Source organism: Penicillium malachiteum (genome assembly GCF_028827825.1).
Source record: "Penicillium malachiteum strain IBT 17515 chromosome Unknown utg000005l:1.0-9002435.0:326005.0-9005861.0, whole genome shotgun sequence".
NCBI classification, from domain to species: Eukaryota; Fungi; Ascomycota; class Eurotiomycetes; order Eurotiales; family Aspergillaceae; genus Penicillium; species Penicillium malachiteum.
This window is the reverse complement of record NW_026643099.1, coordinates 999,963-1,015,872: the sequence shown is the minus strand read 5'-3', so window position 1 is coordinate 1,015,872 and position 15,910 is coordinate 999,963. Positions and strand designations below refer to the sequence as shown.

Genomic DNA, 15,910 nt, shown 5'->3' with positions numbered 1-15,910 from the left:
TTGGTTCTATCACATCCTTTATCACCAAGCCACCCCTTGCCTATACTAACACCTAGTGCCCAGCCACTTACTCTAGCGCAATGAAAATAACTGATTAGTGCCAGTGGGTTCTTAAGTGGGACTTCCAAGGCTAGATCACTTATTCACTTATTCACCTGTATCCGATGATCCGGTGATCCGGTGGTCTAGAAGCATTGGATTTACTTCTGAAACGGGTGGGGAAGATCAGTGGGCCTGATGAGTGTCGCATGACGCAACTCGACAGTGCAAGGTTCTAGATCATGGTTTAATTTTAGATATGGGATGTATTCGATATAGAGTAGACCTTTTCTTACTAATTGAGTACTGGAGGATTCTACGAAGGAAGAAGAGTAGGTGAGACCGTAAAGTCATTGCATTATTCAAGATCACGTAAGAGGTGAGAATGGTTCGCGCTCGTGTAAGTAGTAAGAGCAGATCTAAATACAAATGGGGAATAATAAACAAGAATAGAGCATTTCTCCGCAGAAGCGAAAGTGTTTTGGGTATCATGCAGAGTTGGAACGAAGCCTGTCCGTCCAAGCTAAGGAAATGAGAGAACCGAATTCGCCTTCTGTCTCGGGGTATTTTTTTATAGCTTTGACTCGCTGGTTGGACTGGGCGCTTGAAATAAAATCCACGCCGAATGTGGGTATGGGAGGTCCATCGCATTTTGTTTCCCTCCCAGGTAATTATCGTATAAGAAAGGTTGAAGAAAATCCGAAAATGATGTCTTTTTGGGGAAAAGTCGTTGAAGTCATAACGTCATGGCGGAGATAGCTTGAGACCGTTGAATGAGTTTATTGGCGTGAAGAAGTAGCCGAAGGAGCTCGGGAGGGAACGCGAGATGCGGACGCTGAGGGAACAGGAGATTGCTCGGTCAGGAAGTCGTCAGCTGTGAAGCGTACACGACCACGAGTGGACTGGTTGGAGGAGTGGGTTGAGTCACTATCCAGACGCAGAGACTCCATCCGTTCCAACTCATCGTACTCAGGTAGGGGCAGTGGGGATCCATGGTAGTCCTCCATGATACTGTGAGCATCATCGAGCTTGGTGTATCCGGGTGGGCTAGCAGGGACATCCTCGTAAACAGGAGGCATCTCCTCATCCCAGCTGATACCCAGACCGCTGCGCTCCGTCACATTAAGATTGAACTGCATACGGAGCACGCGGGCTGCACCGGTGGGGGTGATCAGGCGAGTGTTGCGGTTTGGACAAAATTCTTCAGCCACAATAAGCTCAATGACGAGGTTGTGCTTGACTTCCAAACCGCCAGGGGCCTCCATATCACAGACTGGGTTGGTGGTCGGGTTGATGCTTGCTTCAAATTGCATGCCGATTTCACCGCCAGCGGTGTCGAAGTCGGTCTTCCAGCCGGTCTTCTCCTCGTTGTGACCAATGATTCGAGTCTCCTGGTGAAGGACACCCTTGCCCTCTCCACCAATCTTGTGGGAGTGCTTCTGGCACGCTGTGGAGACAATCTTCTGGTGCTCCTCAATGCGCCACATCATCTTGCGCAGACGCCAGCGGGTTTGGGTTTCTTCACCCTTGTCCACGACGCCACTCAGGGTCATCTCGACGGGAAATTGGCCGATGGGGTGAATCACGGAAGGCAGAACGATGCGGCCAGTCAAGTTGGTGGGAGGGAAAATGCGGATGGAGGATTTGTCATTGCCTGGGAGCAAGGCGCGGCGGACATTTAGTGGCAACTTAATGTTGAACTCCTCGCCTGTGGCGCTCTTGGCATGCGCCAGCAGGAAGTACTCAATTTGACCCAACGATCCATTGCAGGATGCGGGAAGGTGGCCTGGGAGCAAATAGCTGAAGGGGAAATCATGGTTACCGGTCTTGAGAGAAAGAGTCTCTGTGAGGAAATTCCACTTGGTCAGCTCCTCTGTGCGAGTGGCACAGCTGGGGCAGTGGTTGGAAACAGGCTTCTTGGTGCTAGTCTTTGAGACAAGTTTGGCATCAAATTGAGTCAAAGAAACCTCGCCAACCAATTCGCTGACAGCCACACGCAGACGGCCCGAGAACAAAGCACCGGTGGAAGTTGCAGGTGTACCATAGCAAACTAGCGGGGGAGATTCCACCAGAACGTCCAACTTGGCGGATGGCGGGGCCAATTCTTCCTTGTGCGAGCGTTCCTTAGATCGTGCAGCGCGTCCGAGGCTGCGGCGCTTCTCTTTGCTGTGATCGCGGTGAGGGTGAATCAAGTGGTCCATTGAGAAGGAGAGGCGACGCTCCGGGGAGCGGGCCCGATCCGGGGTGCTATGAGTCGACTTCTTGAAGACATGTCCATGGTGATGGATCTCATTGACGGAAGTAGTTGAAGAGGAATTAGAGTGGATGGGAGTCGAGGTGACTGAGGAATGTAGGGAGCCAGAGCCCCAAACAAAGTTGGGGATCAGGCGACCCGGCATCTTTGAGCTTGATATATAGATTGGTTCAAGTTTGGAATGTCAAAGATCAAGGTACTGGTAGATAGTATGGTGAAGTAATAGGTGAGAGCAAAACATAACGTGGTGGAAAGAACCAACTGAAGCGATGGGCAACACAGGGTTTTTGAACCTGAACAATAAAATCATGTGCTTGAGCCTAAAACCACCGAAACCGTGGAAAACTTCCAATTCTATGAAAATTTGTAAAAAAAAATTCATTTTTTTTTTAAAAAAAAAAAGAGAAATAATTATTCTAGGGAAGTTCCCCATTCAAGCCAGGTACCATAGGATCTAATTGGTGAAGAAGGAGAAGCCCATTGAAAAAAGTGGATAATTCTAGAAAAGAAAAATCGACAAAAAAATATTCTAATCCTAAATAGTAGAAATAAATGAAAAAAAAGTAGAAAAAAGAACAAAAAATGACAAAAAATATAGAAAAATGTAGAAAAAATGAGCGAAAAAAAGAACATTTTTGAATGATGTGGATCTCACTAGAGCGTCATTGTGGGTCTGACAGAGTATTGGTATTCATGATTACAATACTCAATACCAGGTACTGTGAACCTTGGGTGTCCCAAATGTCAATGCCCCTCATGAATCTCTTCTAAAAGGTACTTCCAACATTGAAGGTTAACAGCAACTTGTCAATTATGATACAGATCTCAGTAAAGAACAATATCAATTAAAATCACAGATCTATCACGCAACTATCTGAATCATCAATGAAAGAAAAAAATCTCACATCACCGGCTCATCGGCTCTGGTGCCGGATCAAACACCAAGAATCTCAGCCGGACCTGGATCGGGGATTGTCTTGTCTTGCGGCGGTTCCCCACATGGTGTGGAAGGGATATGAGCATCATTTTGCGATCACTAACATTTGAAGGTGCGAGACGGGAATGGCCGTGCGCGATGACTCACGGTCGGCTAAGTGGCCGATCTAGTCGGGCCTTGAGGTCGGTTGATTTTCGCATGTGGCAGGGTAAATACATCCAACTTGGCCCCCTTCTACAGAGTACGGAGTGCATATGATGATGATGATGTACGGAGTACACTATACGGGAATACCTGGGCACCATTGGATCATTGAATCACATTCCCCGTGGCCGATCTGTCGTGGCTTGGGCTCAGACACTTAGCGGACGTCCGTTAATATCTACCCCGGATGATTATCAAGCAATGGCTTGATCAGCTGAGTTATTTACTCCGTATATGGACCATATTTCCACGGCATCTGTGTGCCGTGAACTCGGTGTAGAATGGTGTCAGTGTCAATAGTGCTAAGCATAATGGGTCGAGCCTTCGGCGATTTCTCTCATCGCCGAATGTCACCTGGTCACTTGACTAGTAGCACTTTAGTAGTAGAGGTATATTCTAAGGATGACATTTATTCCCTCAAAACAGTCAAATTCAAAGACATACGTACTCCCTCATTATGAATAAATCTAAATATAATTCTTTTAATTCCCACAACATACCAGGTCAGCTGCGCCCATCACGTGGCGTGAAGAGACAGAAAAAAAAGACACAATACCGTATGATACAATACAATTCGATCCTCGATGCTCCCGCTTTTCCGCTTTAGGGCAGACAAACGCGTGCAAGACCCTGATCCACTCAGTAAAAATTTTCTTTTTTTTCGCCTTCTTTTGGTCAATTTGTCAATTTCCTCGTCTTTTCCTCTCCTGTGACCGAGTGCGTTCCTCGTCCTTTTCTCCCGTTTTCCACCGTTTTGGGTCTAGCTTCTTGACAATTTGGCGACGCAATACCCCGCAACTCCTTCGATTTGCGGGGCACAGCCATTATATTTTCTTTTTGTCCCCTTTTTTCTAAGATGATCATGATCAACTACATGAAGATTGAGACTCTCACTGATGTTAGATATCTAGATATGATGATCTTCCCGGTCTAGCCCCAAGAGCTGTCAAGATGTGCTCTGTGCTTTCTACCAGGGAGCTCCTGACGAATCAGAAATCCCCCTGACAACACTAATTACCTAACAGTTTGCTCATCCTGGACAACTGACAGATGCGAAGCACCCCTAAAACTCTCCTATGCACGGATGTACCTCTTACCTGCAGCTGACCAAGGAATTGGCCATGCAGGACCGTGAAGAACCTCGATTTTGGGGCTCGTGCGTCTGATCCTTGTTCTTTTCTCCGCTTTCCTCTCTCCGCGGAGCAAACCCACTTGCCATGCGGTGTGAATCCGATCACGCCATGGTGGTCATAGGTCCTAGATGCCGAATACTACTTCTTGTTGGCGGTTAGACGGAGCACTTGAGTCCCGATGACGATCTAGGTTGACACCTGGTTGGGGTCGGCCCCGGGCCTCTTGGCGCCCCTTTTAATATAATACTCAAGGATGTAGACATAGTACTGACTCTACTGCCCAGGTGAGTATGCATGTAGCTCACTAGTACGGAGTATAACAAACAGAGACTACTAGTAAACACGTCGATCGATGGTCCAAACTCGACCTTACTTCCAAGGTTCAAGTTACTCGTGTACACCGAGTATGCTCCAATGTTGTATACACAACGCATATGGTGGATACCCAACGCATCGAATATCCATTTAAGGACTCAACATTGAAGGACTCTAGAGCTGAAATTGTACGATTCTCAGACCATGTTGAAACAGTTGAATCACTCATGAGCGAATTTCCATTCCACATTAGTCCAATAAGGAGGTACAATAGTGTGCGTAGTCTCCAATGAAAAACCCGCGACATGGCATGCCGTGGAGGGGTGCTCCGCTGAACTTCCTGATTCGGGTCGATCTCGGAGAACCCCTCCGATCAACATGGTCCAGCCTTGTTGGCTAATTCCTTTCCCCTTAACTGAGTGGCTGTTATTGTTTAACTCCAGTAGTCAGGTACATCCTGACTTAGGAAGTATACCTTTCCTTGTTTGCTTAGTTCAATTATCCGGGAATTACTCCTGAGTTTGAGCAATACTAGTATGCAAGCCACAATATTCCTTGTGACTCGCTTAAAACATCTTTGATTTCGCCCCATTTCCCACCGCTTCTCTTCTTTCTAGTGCCTCGTAACGCGTCCTTTCTTTGGGGCTTTTTTTTCATCCCTTTTTGCCTACGGAGTCCCTCCCATCTCCGTACATTGAAATTTTCTAGATGCCACGGAAAACTCCCGCGCCCCACTAGTAGAAGCGGGAGTTAAGCAGAAAATTTCTGTTTCCCGGATCTTGATATCCACTCATAGAACTTTATACTCGGCCCGGGCAACGTGATGCTTAAACTACTGGTGGTGACTCCTTTCCAAGACTTCTCGTCCTTGGTTGAACTGTCTGTTTCAGGATGGAGGTGGGTAGGTGGATTGATCTATCTCAATGGGCTTTTTTTTTCTTTGGCATTACTGCCAGGCTAGACTGTATATAGATGGTGGATCCCTTCAATTTTTTTTTGTCCACAATGGGGCCGCATTAAATATTTGGATCGTTTGGTCCAGATGTCGGAGAGGCCCGATGGGTTGATGGTTGAGCAGAGTTTTGTGATATTGACCGGTGATATTGACCGGGCCGAGTAAATATTTTCAAAGTATCGGTGTGCCGGAATTGTTTTATTTATTTTTTTTTTCTCTGTTTTGTTGAATATGATCTATGGATCAATATTACTTGCTTTTTTGGAGAAAAAGAAAAATCAAATAAACTTAGAGGAGTGGGGAGGTAATCTATCACATCATTTGCATGATCGCCGTGGAGACCTTGGTGGTGATCCAGGCTTGGCCTCTCATCCCATCTTAATCTATAGGTATGACTCGAAACCGTGGACGAGTTTAAGGACCCCCCAGTGCTTATTTGATGAACTAAGCGATGATAATGTAAACGTCAGAATTGAGTCAGATGAGATGAAATCAATGTTTAGTATAAGCCGGATAATAACAACATAACAAAGCTGCACATGTGCCCTCGTAGCATTGGTCCTAAATGATGTGCTAGTATATTGTCTTCAAACATTGAAGGCTGTAGACATTGCATTTGAGTCTTGACAGATGAGGTGATGGATTGCGTCATCCCCCCAGACTTCATCATGTGACACTAAAACAACATTTGAAGATCAATATACATTGAGGAACAGGTTGATTTATAAGCTTATCGTTAGGATCCTTGGAATAGTTCAAGTTTTCAAAAGAGAACCAGTTGGACCACTTAATTCACGATAACATCATGATGCGTTGTTCATCAGACAGACATCTTGCTAGCGAACGATCCATCGATCCAGGGTACCTCAGGTGCACTACTCATAATCTAACCATCATCAAAGAGATAGTTTTCAATTTTTATTTATAGTCATTACCTTTCATGTATTGAAATATTCAGTCCATGGGTCCTAATATTTCGAATCAGAAATTGATTGCTCAAGAAACTGCATCATCTCAAGGTCTCCAATAGTGCACGTAAGGCAGTGCACTAAATCAGATAAGACCAAATCGTCCACATGTTTTTTCACAATATCATGCATGTAGTTTGTTTGCTATGCAGAGTTGGGCTCTCCCGCAGTAAGGTACATTGACTTTCGTGCCCGATGCATTCTTCTCTTGCCACTACTCATCATCAGTATGTAGGGGGGGGAAACAACTTGAATGTTAGTGCTAACTATCTCGACAGATTATAAATTATGCCTGGCTCAATCATAACGGCTTCATCTATTTGTTGGACGACGTAAGGCATCAATTACTCCGAGTCGGTCCCTAGCTCAAAAAATCAGGAAAATATCATCGTCCCTCCAAGGTTATCAGCAGATTCGGACCTTCCAGTCAAATCATGATTACTATTCTGGAGCAGCTTCATCCTTGAAGATAGTACTAGTCAACATAGCACAGCGCCGTTGCACATGCGTCGAGTCAATATTGGGGCCCCGGGTTTTATCAAAAACCTTCAAATGTTGGAATACCATCGCAGTGTCTCCCCAATAGTGCAGACTTCGAGTCACTCTATATGAGGGATCTATCCACACGGATTGATGTGTCTCAACCTTCAAGCTGGAATTCCTTCGTTGAAATGCTGCAACTCCATGGCACGTTTTCGATATGTACCTTGGGCTGTACATATACTACCAATTTACACACTATCAGAATGAACTTGAAAAATGTGGAACTAGAATTTGATATCGTGTCTATAAACATTGTCTGTTCCATATTATTGATATAAACTACATGAATAAATTAATTCGGAGCTGGACAGGCCAGGATCGTTGAAATTGCTGTGATGTAGACCGTTGAGGCAACAGGCACGGTTTCTGTCACAGTCTCAATTTTCGTGACTGGAAAAATCGGATATACCGATGTGCCCACAGGAATAGTCTCCGTGGTTACTTTGGTGGTTTTCTCAGACTCGGGGCACTTTTTGTTCCAAGCTGGACAGGAGGTAACGCTGTATGTCGTGGTAGAAAACTCCGTTGAGGTCGTCATAGGATAGATAGCAGTCCTTGTGGCGATAGTACGAGTAGTTGTATGTGGGACGCGATCAGTCAATGGACAGTCAATTACCGTCTCAGGGCATCGGAGGACCGTAGTAGTTTCGGTGGTCCAGAATGTTTCAGTTGTTGATAGTTCGGAGCCGGTTGGATGAATTGGGAAGACTGTTGTGCCGATGGTAATCGTGCTTGTAGTTGTGGATTGGCTCTGGAGACTAGCCGGGCATTCCTTGAGATGTTCAGGGCACACTAAAACCGGCCAGGTTGATGTGCGTAAGATGGTGGATGTTGTTAATTCCGTTGAAGAAGAAGGAGAAGAAGTGGTAATCAGGGTTGTCTGAGTTGACTCGGATGAGAGAGTGGGCGAAGAGATCTGAGAGAATGATGAGCTGCTCTCAGATAGCGAAGGGCGGCTAGAAAATGATTGAGTGGGAACGTGGCTACAGCTCTTAACCGGCAAAACGGGGTGTGAGCTGGGGAGAACTGTGGATGTTGATTTGATAGAAGGCGCTGAAGACCCGACTGCTGAGGGTAATTTTGAGCTCGAAGAGAATAGCGATCGTGAAAAAGATTTTGGCTTTGAAGATGTTGGTAAGGTAGATGAGACCGGAGTGCTTGATGAGGCAGGACTCGCCGCAGGAGTGCTTGATGCCAGTGATATAGGGGTGCTTGATCGCACAGGAGTGCTTGATGACGCGGGAGTATTTGATAAGGCCGGAACACTCAATGAAACAGGAGTGCTTGATAATGCAGGAGTGCTCGATGCTGAAGGAATGCTCGACGATGACGGTGAGGTAGAAGGTGTCGAGGTCGAGGATGGCGTCGGACTCGGAGTTACAGATATAATTTCAGTCGTAGTATATGACACAGCAACAGTTGTCACTTCCGTGGATGTCAATGTCTGAGTCTCTGTCAAGGTGGCCAAGCACGGATTTATAGTCAAACGCTGGACCTCACCCCTATCTGAGGCAGCAGTCGTAACTAGTGTCGCTGAGTTTTCGATCAAGTAACAGGTTGTCCTTGTACTTGTAGTGTAGATATCGATCCCTTTGCATTGTGCATATCTACTGCAAGCCGCCAAACAGCTGGAAAAGGGGCTGTTTAGTACAATTGAGAAAACATCTATACCTGACAAGGAGGCAGAGGTGCACATTGCACTCCAGTAGTCTGTGCCGTCATACCATGCTGTATTCGACGTACACGACCCAGTGGGCTGAGTAGAGCCAAGTGAGCATATTGAAGATGTTGTAGTGATGGTAATCGCACTGGTCAAAGTGGCAGTAATAACATCAAACGAGGTTGACGTAATAGTCTCAGTTGAAACGGAGTCGCGCACGTTATACTCAGTTGCCCATACTGACTGCCAGTGCACGAAGGCAGCGAAAAGAAGATGAATGCCAGCGGGTCTCATTCTGAGGTGCAAGCAAAGTTGTATGGATCAATTCTTTCACGCAGCGCCCGAGTCTCTCTTTCACGGGGGATGGGAGCCTTGGAGTGGGTTTTATATCCAGATGTCTTCGGGCATTTAGATAACCTAGGTAGCGGACATTCAGCATTCATCCAAGTTTTTCCAAGTTTTTGGGCAAATTTTCTATATTTGTAAATAATTGCCGAGCCACACTATATTCTATTTGATGGTTCCTGGATCAAAGGACGCCTTATTGATTGCCACCTCCAGGAGCAGTTCGCGCTAAGGCTGAAGGAAATTTCTCCCGAGCCACCAGACTAAATCGAGTCAAGAGTGAAAATTGCTGGCGAACGCCAGAAATACTAGATCAGGTACAGGCAAATCAGACAAACGATCTAAAATTAGGAACAGATACTTAAGCACAACTGCTAAGGTGTATTTTTGTAGGGGATGGTTTATCCCATGTTATTCCAAATGTTTTACACTTCCAAGGTTATGCTGCACGCATCTCTCCCTAGCTGCACATGTGTTTTTTTGTACTTACATATAATATAATTGAATGTCAGTGGCATGTAGACCGGCAATTCCGATAGGCTGGTAAAACTTGAATGTTCCAGACCACAAAAATTCATGGGCTCTTTCAAGTTTCAAGTTCTTATATCATTTCAAGCCGCAGCGAGTTTTAGGCCTAGTAGCACTTGAGCTCATCCTTTCTTTGTGTTTCTCCATTGATGCTCCTCTCTAAGTTGCTGTCCTTCAAATTTTTACATATTTATTCGATCCTTCGATTTTGTTTATGATTCATTAGTATTCTCTAGTAGTGGGAGACTCTGAATCGGAAGAAAAACTTGGATACTACATACTAGCAGTACTAGTAGTTTCGAAGGTTGTGGGGGATACTAGCATCATTATAAAGTAGGTAGTACTTAGTACTAGTACTGGTATATATCACTGGCAGTGGAAGTTTGAACCCCAAAATCTATTAATTTTAAAAAAAAATCCCAAGGTTGAAGCTTCAAGTTACGGGACATAAAGGATTTATACAGATTCAAGTTATCAGAATGAAGTTAAACACCATTCAAGGAACCAGAGCTCCCATATATTCGAGTAAAAAGCTCCCCAGGTATGGATTCTGCTCTGCTGGCCTAGTGGTCAGCGGCCTGCGACCCAACCGGGGACAAAGGTATTGAAATCGAGGTGGGCCGGGCCGCTTTTCGGTGGCAGAGATAATACTAGCGGGTAGGTGGGATTTCTGGCTACGGCTAGGGACAATTATTTTTTTTTTTAAATTTTTAAATCTTTTTGATTTATTATATTTCTAGCTGTTCTCTTTCTATTGCAACTTTCAGATCTTCAAAATAAAAATAATTGACGGAGATAGAAGGGATTATGTGTTGAGGATGGATGTATCAAGTGAGAGCTGTTGAGGCTATTCACGCATTTCTGGTTTTGAAGGTCCTGGGTTCGATCCCTGACCTTGCTGTTTTTCTTTTCCCCCTTTTTTCTCTTGTCAAACTGCCAGTGTTGGATTAATTTCTTTCCTATCATACCATCACAAATATTTCTGGCTTGACCGATGCTTGTATAGATAATTCATATCATCCATCTTCAAAATGTACAAAACTGATGTCACGGTGAGATACTAGGCAGAGTCCTGGAGCTGGTTCTACCAGAGTCATAGTATTCTCTCTTCTGAATAGCAGCGATATGGCTGGAACTTGAACTTGAACTTGAAATGGCGCCGAATATTCAATCAATTGATACTTCTACTATATACTAGGTACACACACTGGCACTACTATATGATTTGAAACTTGAAACCAAAACTTCAAGTTCAAGTTGGTGTAGAAATTTCGAACTCAAACAGCCTCACCTTGAAGTACATAATGGATTTACTCAATACATAGTATAGGTATATAAAAAAGCACTAGTATGAGGATTCAAGTTGTATGAGCCCTTCAGAGAACCACGTGATCTATTCCGGGGGATCGACCCGCTTTATGAATCTTATTCGGAGCTTCCCCTTTTCGAGATAGCTCTATGCCACCGTGTTCTTTGATACAGCAGATTACCTATCTTGCTCAATCATGAGCCTGAATTTCAATTACACACCCATTTCCTAACCCAATTACCCGCTCGCCACGCAATCCCCGACATCGGTTCCCTATCGCATCACAAAGCTACCAGGTGGGATGTCCGCTGCAGGTCCCCGCCGTGCCATGTCTTGAACTCCTGCGACTTCCGATCCACTTCTTCACTACCGATCCTACCCCCACCCAGCCGGCATTGAGTCTGCTTGACTAAAGAAATCAAAAGCATCCAACTTGTTGCAAACACCACCAAATTCTGTTAAGCTAGCGACAGGAACGAATTGCCAGCCCGGACAGAAAAATCCCACCAACTACAAACCCTCACCTCCGAGTCGTCCCCATATACTACAATGTTATCGCTCAACTGGACCTCGGTGGTGGTCGGTATTGCCGCTATCTTCCTCTTTTGGACTTTTTCGGCTACATCCTCATCACCTTTTACGCGCAATTTCCCCCGCCTCCAGAATAAGCGGATATGTCTGTTGATCGCACACCCTGATGACGAAGCAATGTTCTTCGCGCCAACCGTACTGGCGCTTACCAAGCCAGAACTGGGAAACCATCTCAAGATCCTCTGTCTCAGCACTGGTGCGTACACATTCCCGGACTGTTTCTACCGACTCAACAAACTAACACGTATCTCAAATACCAGGTGATGCAGATGGTCTCGGCGAAACCCGTAAACAGGAACTTAAGAAAAGTGCCCTCCAGCTTGGTCTCCGCGATGAATCCGATGTCTTCGTTGTGGATGACCCTACCCGATTCCCAGATAGCATGTCAGCACACTGGGCCGAAGACCAAGTTACCTCTCTCCTCGCATCAGCCTTCGCGCCCGACCTTGCCGCTTCGCTGAATGGTTCCAAAAAAGCGGATCCCAATAAAGCTCCCACGGCTACTATCGATGTCCTTCTTACATTCGATAAGGATGGTATCAGTAACCATATTAACCACCGCTCGCTGTATCACGGCGCAGTGCATTTTGTGCGCTCGCTTATGAAAGATAAGCCTGGCTTTGCTTCTCCTATCACCCTTTATACATTGTCGTCTACGTCGATTTTTAGGAAGTATGCTGGTGTGCTCGATGCTCCGGTTTCGATGCTCCAGGGAGCGTTTTGTAATGTCTATGACAGGTTGTCTCGAAAGAAGAAAGATGGTTCTGATCCAGCACGTCTGCTTTTCGTTAGTTCTGTCAGTGAGTGGCTGACTGCACAGTCGGCTATGGTGAAAGGTCATCAGAGCCAGATGGTTTGGTTCCGCTGGGGTTGGATTACTATTGGACGCTACATGACCGTCAATGATCTCGTAAAGGAGAATATCTAATTGGGAACTTGAACTCAAGTTGCTATTTTATATGCCGTGGTTTGTGAATTGATATGGTATCGCTGGCATTGCTTCGATAGTTGCATGCTATCGAAGGAGCTTGAGCCACTGGCCTGTGTATACTACATCCTCGAGAAATTGAACATAATTTTGCACACTACCAAGTCGAACGGACTTTCTGCTGTGTTGCTATGATAAAAAAGTTGAATGGTGTGAAACTCCCGAGACACAGAATGGCAATTTTCAAGACAATTTACAGCTACATAAATCAAACTGAAAACGGGTATCGATCGCGAAGAAACAAAGACTAGCGAAACATCATAACATCATTTCCCAGTCTTTAAGTGCTAACTTGAATAACCGCTAAATCCAAGACACATTGTCTAGGCAAAATACATCTCGTTTGGGTTTCAGCATACCCAATGCCGCAAGGCGACCGTAGAATCCTGCGTTTGGATTTTTACTCCTCGAATATTGATGGCCCTCTGGATAAACAACCCAACTTCGACGAAGCTCATCAAGATTCCCTTCAAGCTCCTTGGTTCGTGGTATTTGAAAATTGAGCAGTGATCTCACCGGCTCTGCCGAGTCATCCAGCCAAGGAAATCTATTCTTCACATCATTCCATATGTTTTCCTCCGTCTGACTTCGAAATTCCAAGGGATTGAAGAGCATCCCATTCCCTGCGAACCGTTGCACGGCGATCCTCCCATCTTTGCAATACTCCTGGTTTTCATGGGATGTCTCGCCTCGAAAGCGGATCAAACCTTCGTCAGTGCCGCATTTCATTCGAAAGTGATCTGGTAGAAAGTCGCGCCACTCCTCAATGAGCCTTGGCCGTATTTGGAATAACCATCGCTTTTCAGAAATGCCCTCCCACTTGACCTGACCGACGGCAGATAGAACGGCACGTTTAAGGAGATGGCTTTGCTGATAGATCTCCAGCCTGATAAGGTTGTATTTGCTGATTGCCTCGTAAAGTTGAGGGCTCAGAAGGCGCGCTTTCTCAGCACAGCTTAAATCTTGCACTAATTTGGGATTTGGCTCTTCCAAATCAGGCTGCTCAGCTCTCAGAAGAGCCATTATGATCGCGCGCGCGTCATGTTCTTGGCGTCTGGTCGAGGCTAACAAGTCATATGCAGCCTGCAGGTAGAGTCGACACTCCTCCAAGCTCCCTCTATCTATGGCTATTCTCATCATGAACCTTAACGTCTGCAAATTGGGAACGACGTTGTAAGGCTCGGAGGTCATGATTTTGAATATTAATTCAACCAATTCCGACGAGATCTTTCCGACCGTATTTTCATACTCGCGGGATTCAGACGGCTCTCTGTACCTGCTCAGCACATACGCTCGCTCAAATAACTCATGCCACACTTCATCGGGGATTGGGATATTGTAGGAAGTGGAGATGAATTGAATTGTGTTGACAGCACCGGAAATGTCGCTGTTGATACCGAACGCATGAACGACCGCAAAGAGGAGTTCTTTAGTCGGATACAGTGCAGACCAAGGCTCATAGGCCTTCGCAGGTGGCAGTGTAGAATGGTCGAGGGTTCCTTTTAGAGCCTCGACATCAATATTCCAAACCGTTTGTAGGAGATGGTTAACGGCTTGCATATGGCCCGTCCGAGCCGATGCGAGCATCACGTTGATATAAGTACGCTCATCCGGTAAATACCCAGCCTTTCTCATTTCTCGAAAGATTTCGAGGGTCGTTCGTCGAATACTCAGCTTACCAGTTGAGAAACCTCTCCAACCAACGTTTTTGTCGCGCATTCGTCGCTTTTTGTACGGTCTGGGCAGTACTCGCAAGTTATAAGCTTCCTGGCCAACGAAGCAGTGATCCCACACTTTCGCACCGATGTAGTGGTTGTAGCAAGTCCCATCTGGTTCCACCTCATCTTTTTGCATTGACAACCACAAATCTTCTGCCAAGGGAGCATTCCCCATGGACCGTGCACAGTCCAGGAGATGGGTATACTCTGCCAACCCCAGAAAATTGCCTGCCGCAGTCCGGTATCCTCCGATGATATACAAACTCTTGACGAAATCGTCAAAAATCTCTTCTGCACGTTTGACACCATGGAGGAACGTTGACCAGGAATGTAGGGGGTGGTGGAGTTTGCGGAAGGGCTCCACAAAATGGGCGGGCGATATCAGGTGGAGCGCTTCGATAAAGGTAGTCTGGGGTAAGGACCCAACAAGCTCCTCGGACCGTGGATCCGTCAACAATGCCAGCACAATGTTGGGTTGTCCACTTGCCAATGATTTATAGAACCTGTCGGCATAGTCTTGCTCCGCCTGCGCTGAGTCCCATTTTTGCGAAGGAAGCCCCCTGATCTGCTCTACGGGCTCGTGGGAAGGCTTCTCTTGGGAATATTTCTTACTTTGAGATTTTCGACTGTTGCTCCAGCGCCGAGTACGACGGATACTATTTTGTTTTGATTGAGTTGATTCCCATGGCGCAGGCGACGATAATTTCACCGACGTTGAGATCGGTCGTGTGCGACCGGTGTAGTGGGTCTGGAGTGGTGCAACTCGTGTCCAGCTCGAGAGACTCGATTCTGGGATCCTTAATCTGAAAGAATGCCAGGATGAGGATGGCATCCTGCCGATGAAAGTAGATCTCATCATTGGAGGTGGGATGACAACAACATAATAATGGAATGAGGAAGGAGCAGAAAAGGCCACGGGGGGAAGCAAGTAGGAGGAGAAGCTCGTTACTGACATGGGGGGGCACGAGCGCTTCGACCCCAAATGAAAGAGGGGTACATGGTACTTGTGCTGCAGACCAGTTTCACTAGGTTGATTAAGGGTGGTCAGACCGCTGTTCAAGTCGAAGTGACCTGCAGGGTATATTGAATTTAGGCAACATTTATGATTGTTCATTTCAATATAAAGTCTGAAGTACATGACTATTTAAACCCTCGAAGTATGCAAACATACTTCAAGAATATAGTAATGAGTGGATCCAGAGGCACGAGGAATCTGGGGAAAAGGAGTCAAAAGTGGAGAGAGAATTTGCCCCATTTTTGTTCTGTTTTCCCCATTTTAATGATAAGTCAAGTGCAAACAGTACAAACAATACAAACAAGATAAACATTAAGTCCGGGGTAATCACATAATCATATGCTGACTCATCATGGACATCATCCACGCTAAACCAAATTAGGGAGCGGACAGAGCTCTTCGATTCAG

General features: G+C 45.8%; 4 protein-coding genes across 4 annotated transcripts; 1 reads left to right on the top strand and 3 right to left on the bottom strand.

Annotated features, from left to right (window-relative positions):
* Positions 1-818: 818 nt before the first annotated feature.
* Positions 819-2,438, bottom strand: N7483_010415 (alpha-arrestin; the record flags this gene model as incomplete). The annotated part of the gene is made up of 1 exon (XM_057093842.1): positions 819-2,438. One exon carries the CDS (start codon positions 2,436-2,438, stop codon positions 819-821), a length of 1,620 nt encoding a protein of 539 aa, XP_056939813.1.
* Positions 2,439-7,640: 5,202 nt separating this feature from the next.
* N7483_010414 (uncharacterized protein) lies at positions 7,641-9,302 on the bottom strand (the record flags this gene model as incomplete). The annotated part of the gene is made up of 1 exon (XM_057093841.1): positions 7,641-9,302. The coding sequence occupies one exon, from the start codon at positions 9,300-9,302 to the stop codon at positions 7,641-7,643; it is 1,662 nt and encodes a 553-aa protein (XP_056939812.1).
* Positions 9,303-11,739: 2,437 nt separating this feature from the next.
* On the top strand, positions 11,740-12,709 carry N7483_010413 (PIG-L family deacetylase; the record flags this gene model as incomplete). The annotated part of the gene is made up of 2 exons (XM_057093840.1): positions 11,740-11,977; positions 12,042-12,709. 2 exons carry the CDS (start codon positions 11,740-11,742, stop codon positions 12,707-12,709), a joined length of 906 nt encoding a protein of 301 aa, XP_056939811.1.
* Positions 12,710-13,072: 363 nt separating this feature from the next.
* Positions 13,073-15,319, bottom strand: N7483_010412 (uncharacterized protein; the record flags this gene model as incomplete). The annotated part of the gene is made up of 1 exon (XM_057093839.1): positions 13,073-15,319. The coding sequence occupies one exon, from the start codon at positions 15,317-15,319 to the stop codon at positions 13,073-13,075; it is 2,247 nt and encodes a 748-aa protein (XP_056939810.1).
* Positions 15,320-15,910: the final 591 nt, after the last annotated feature.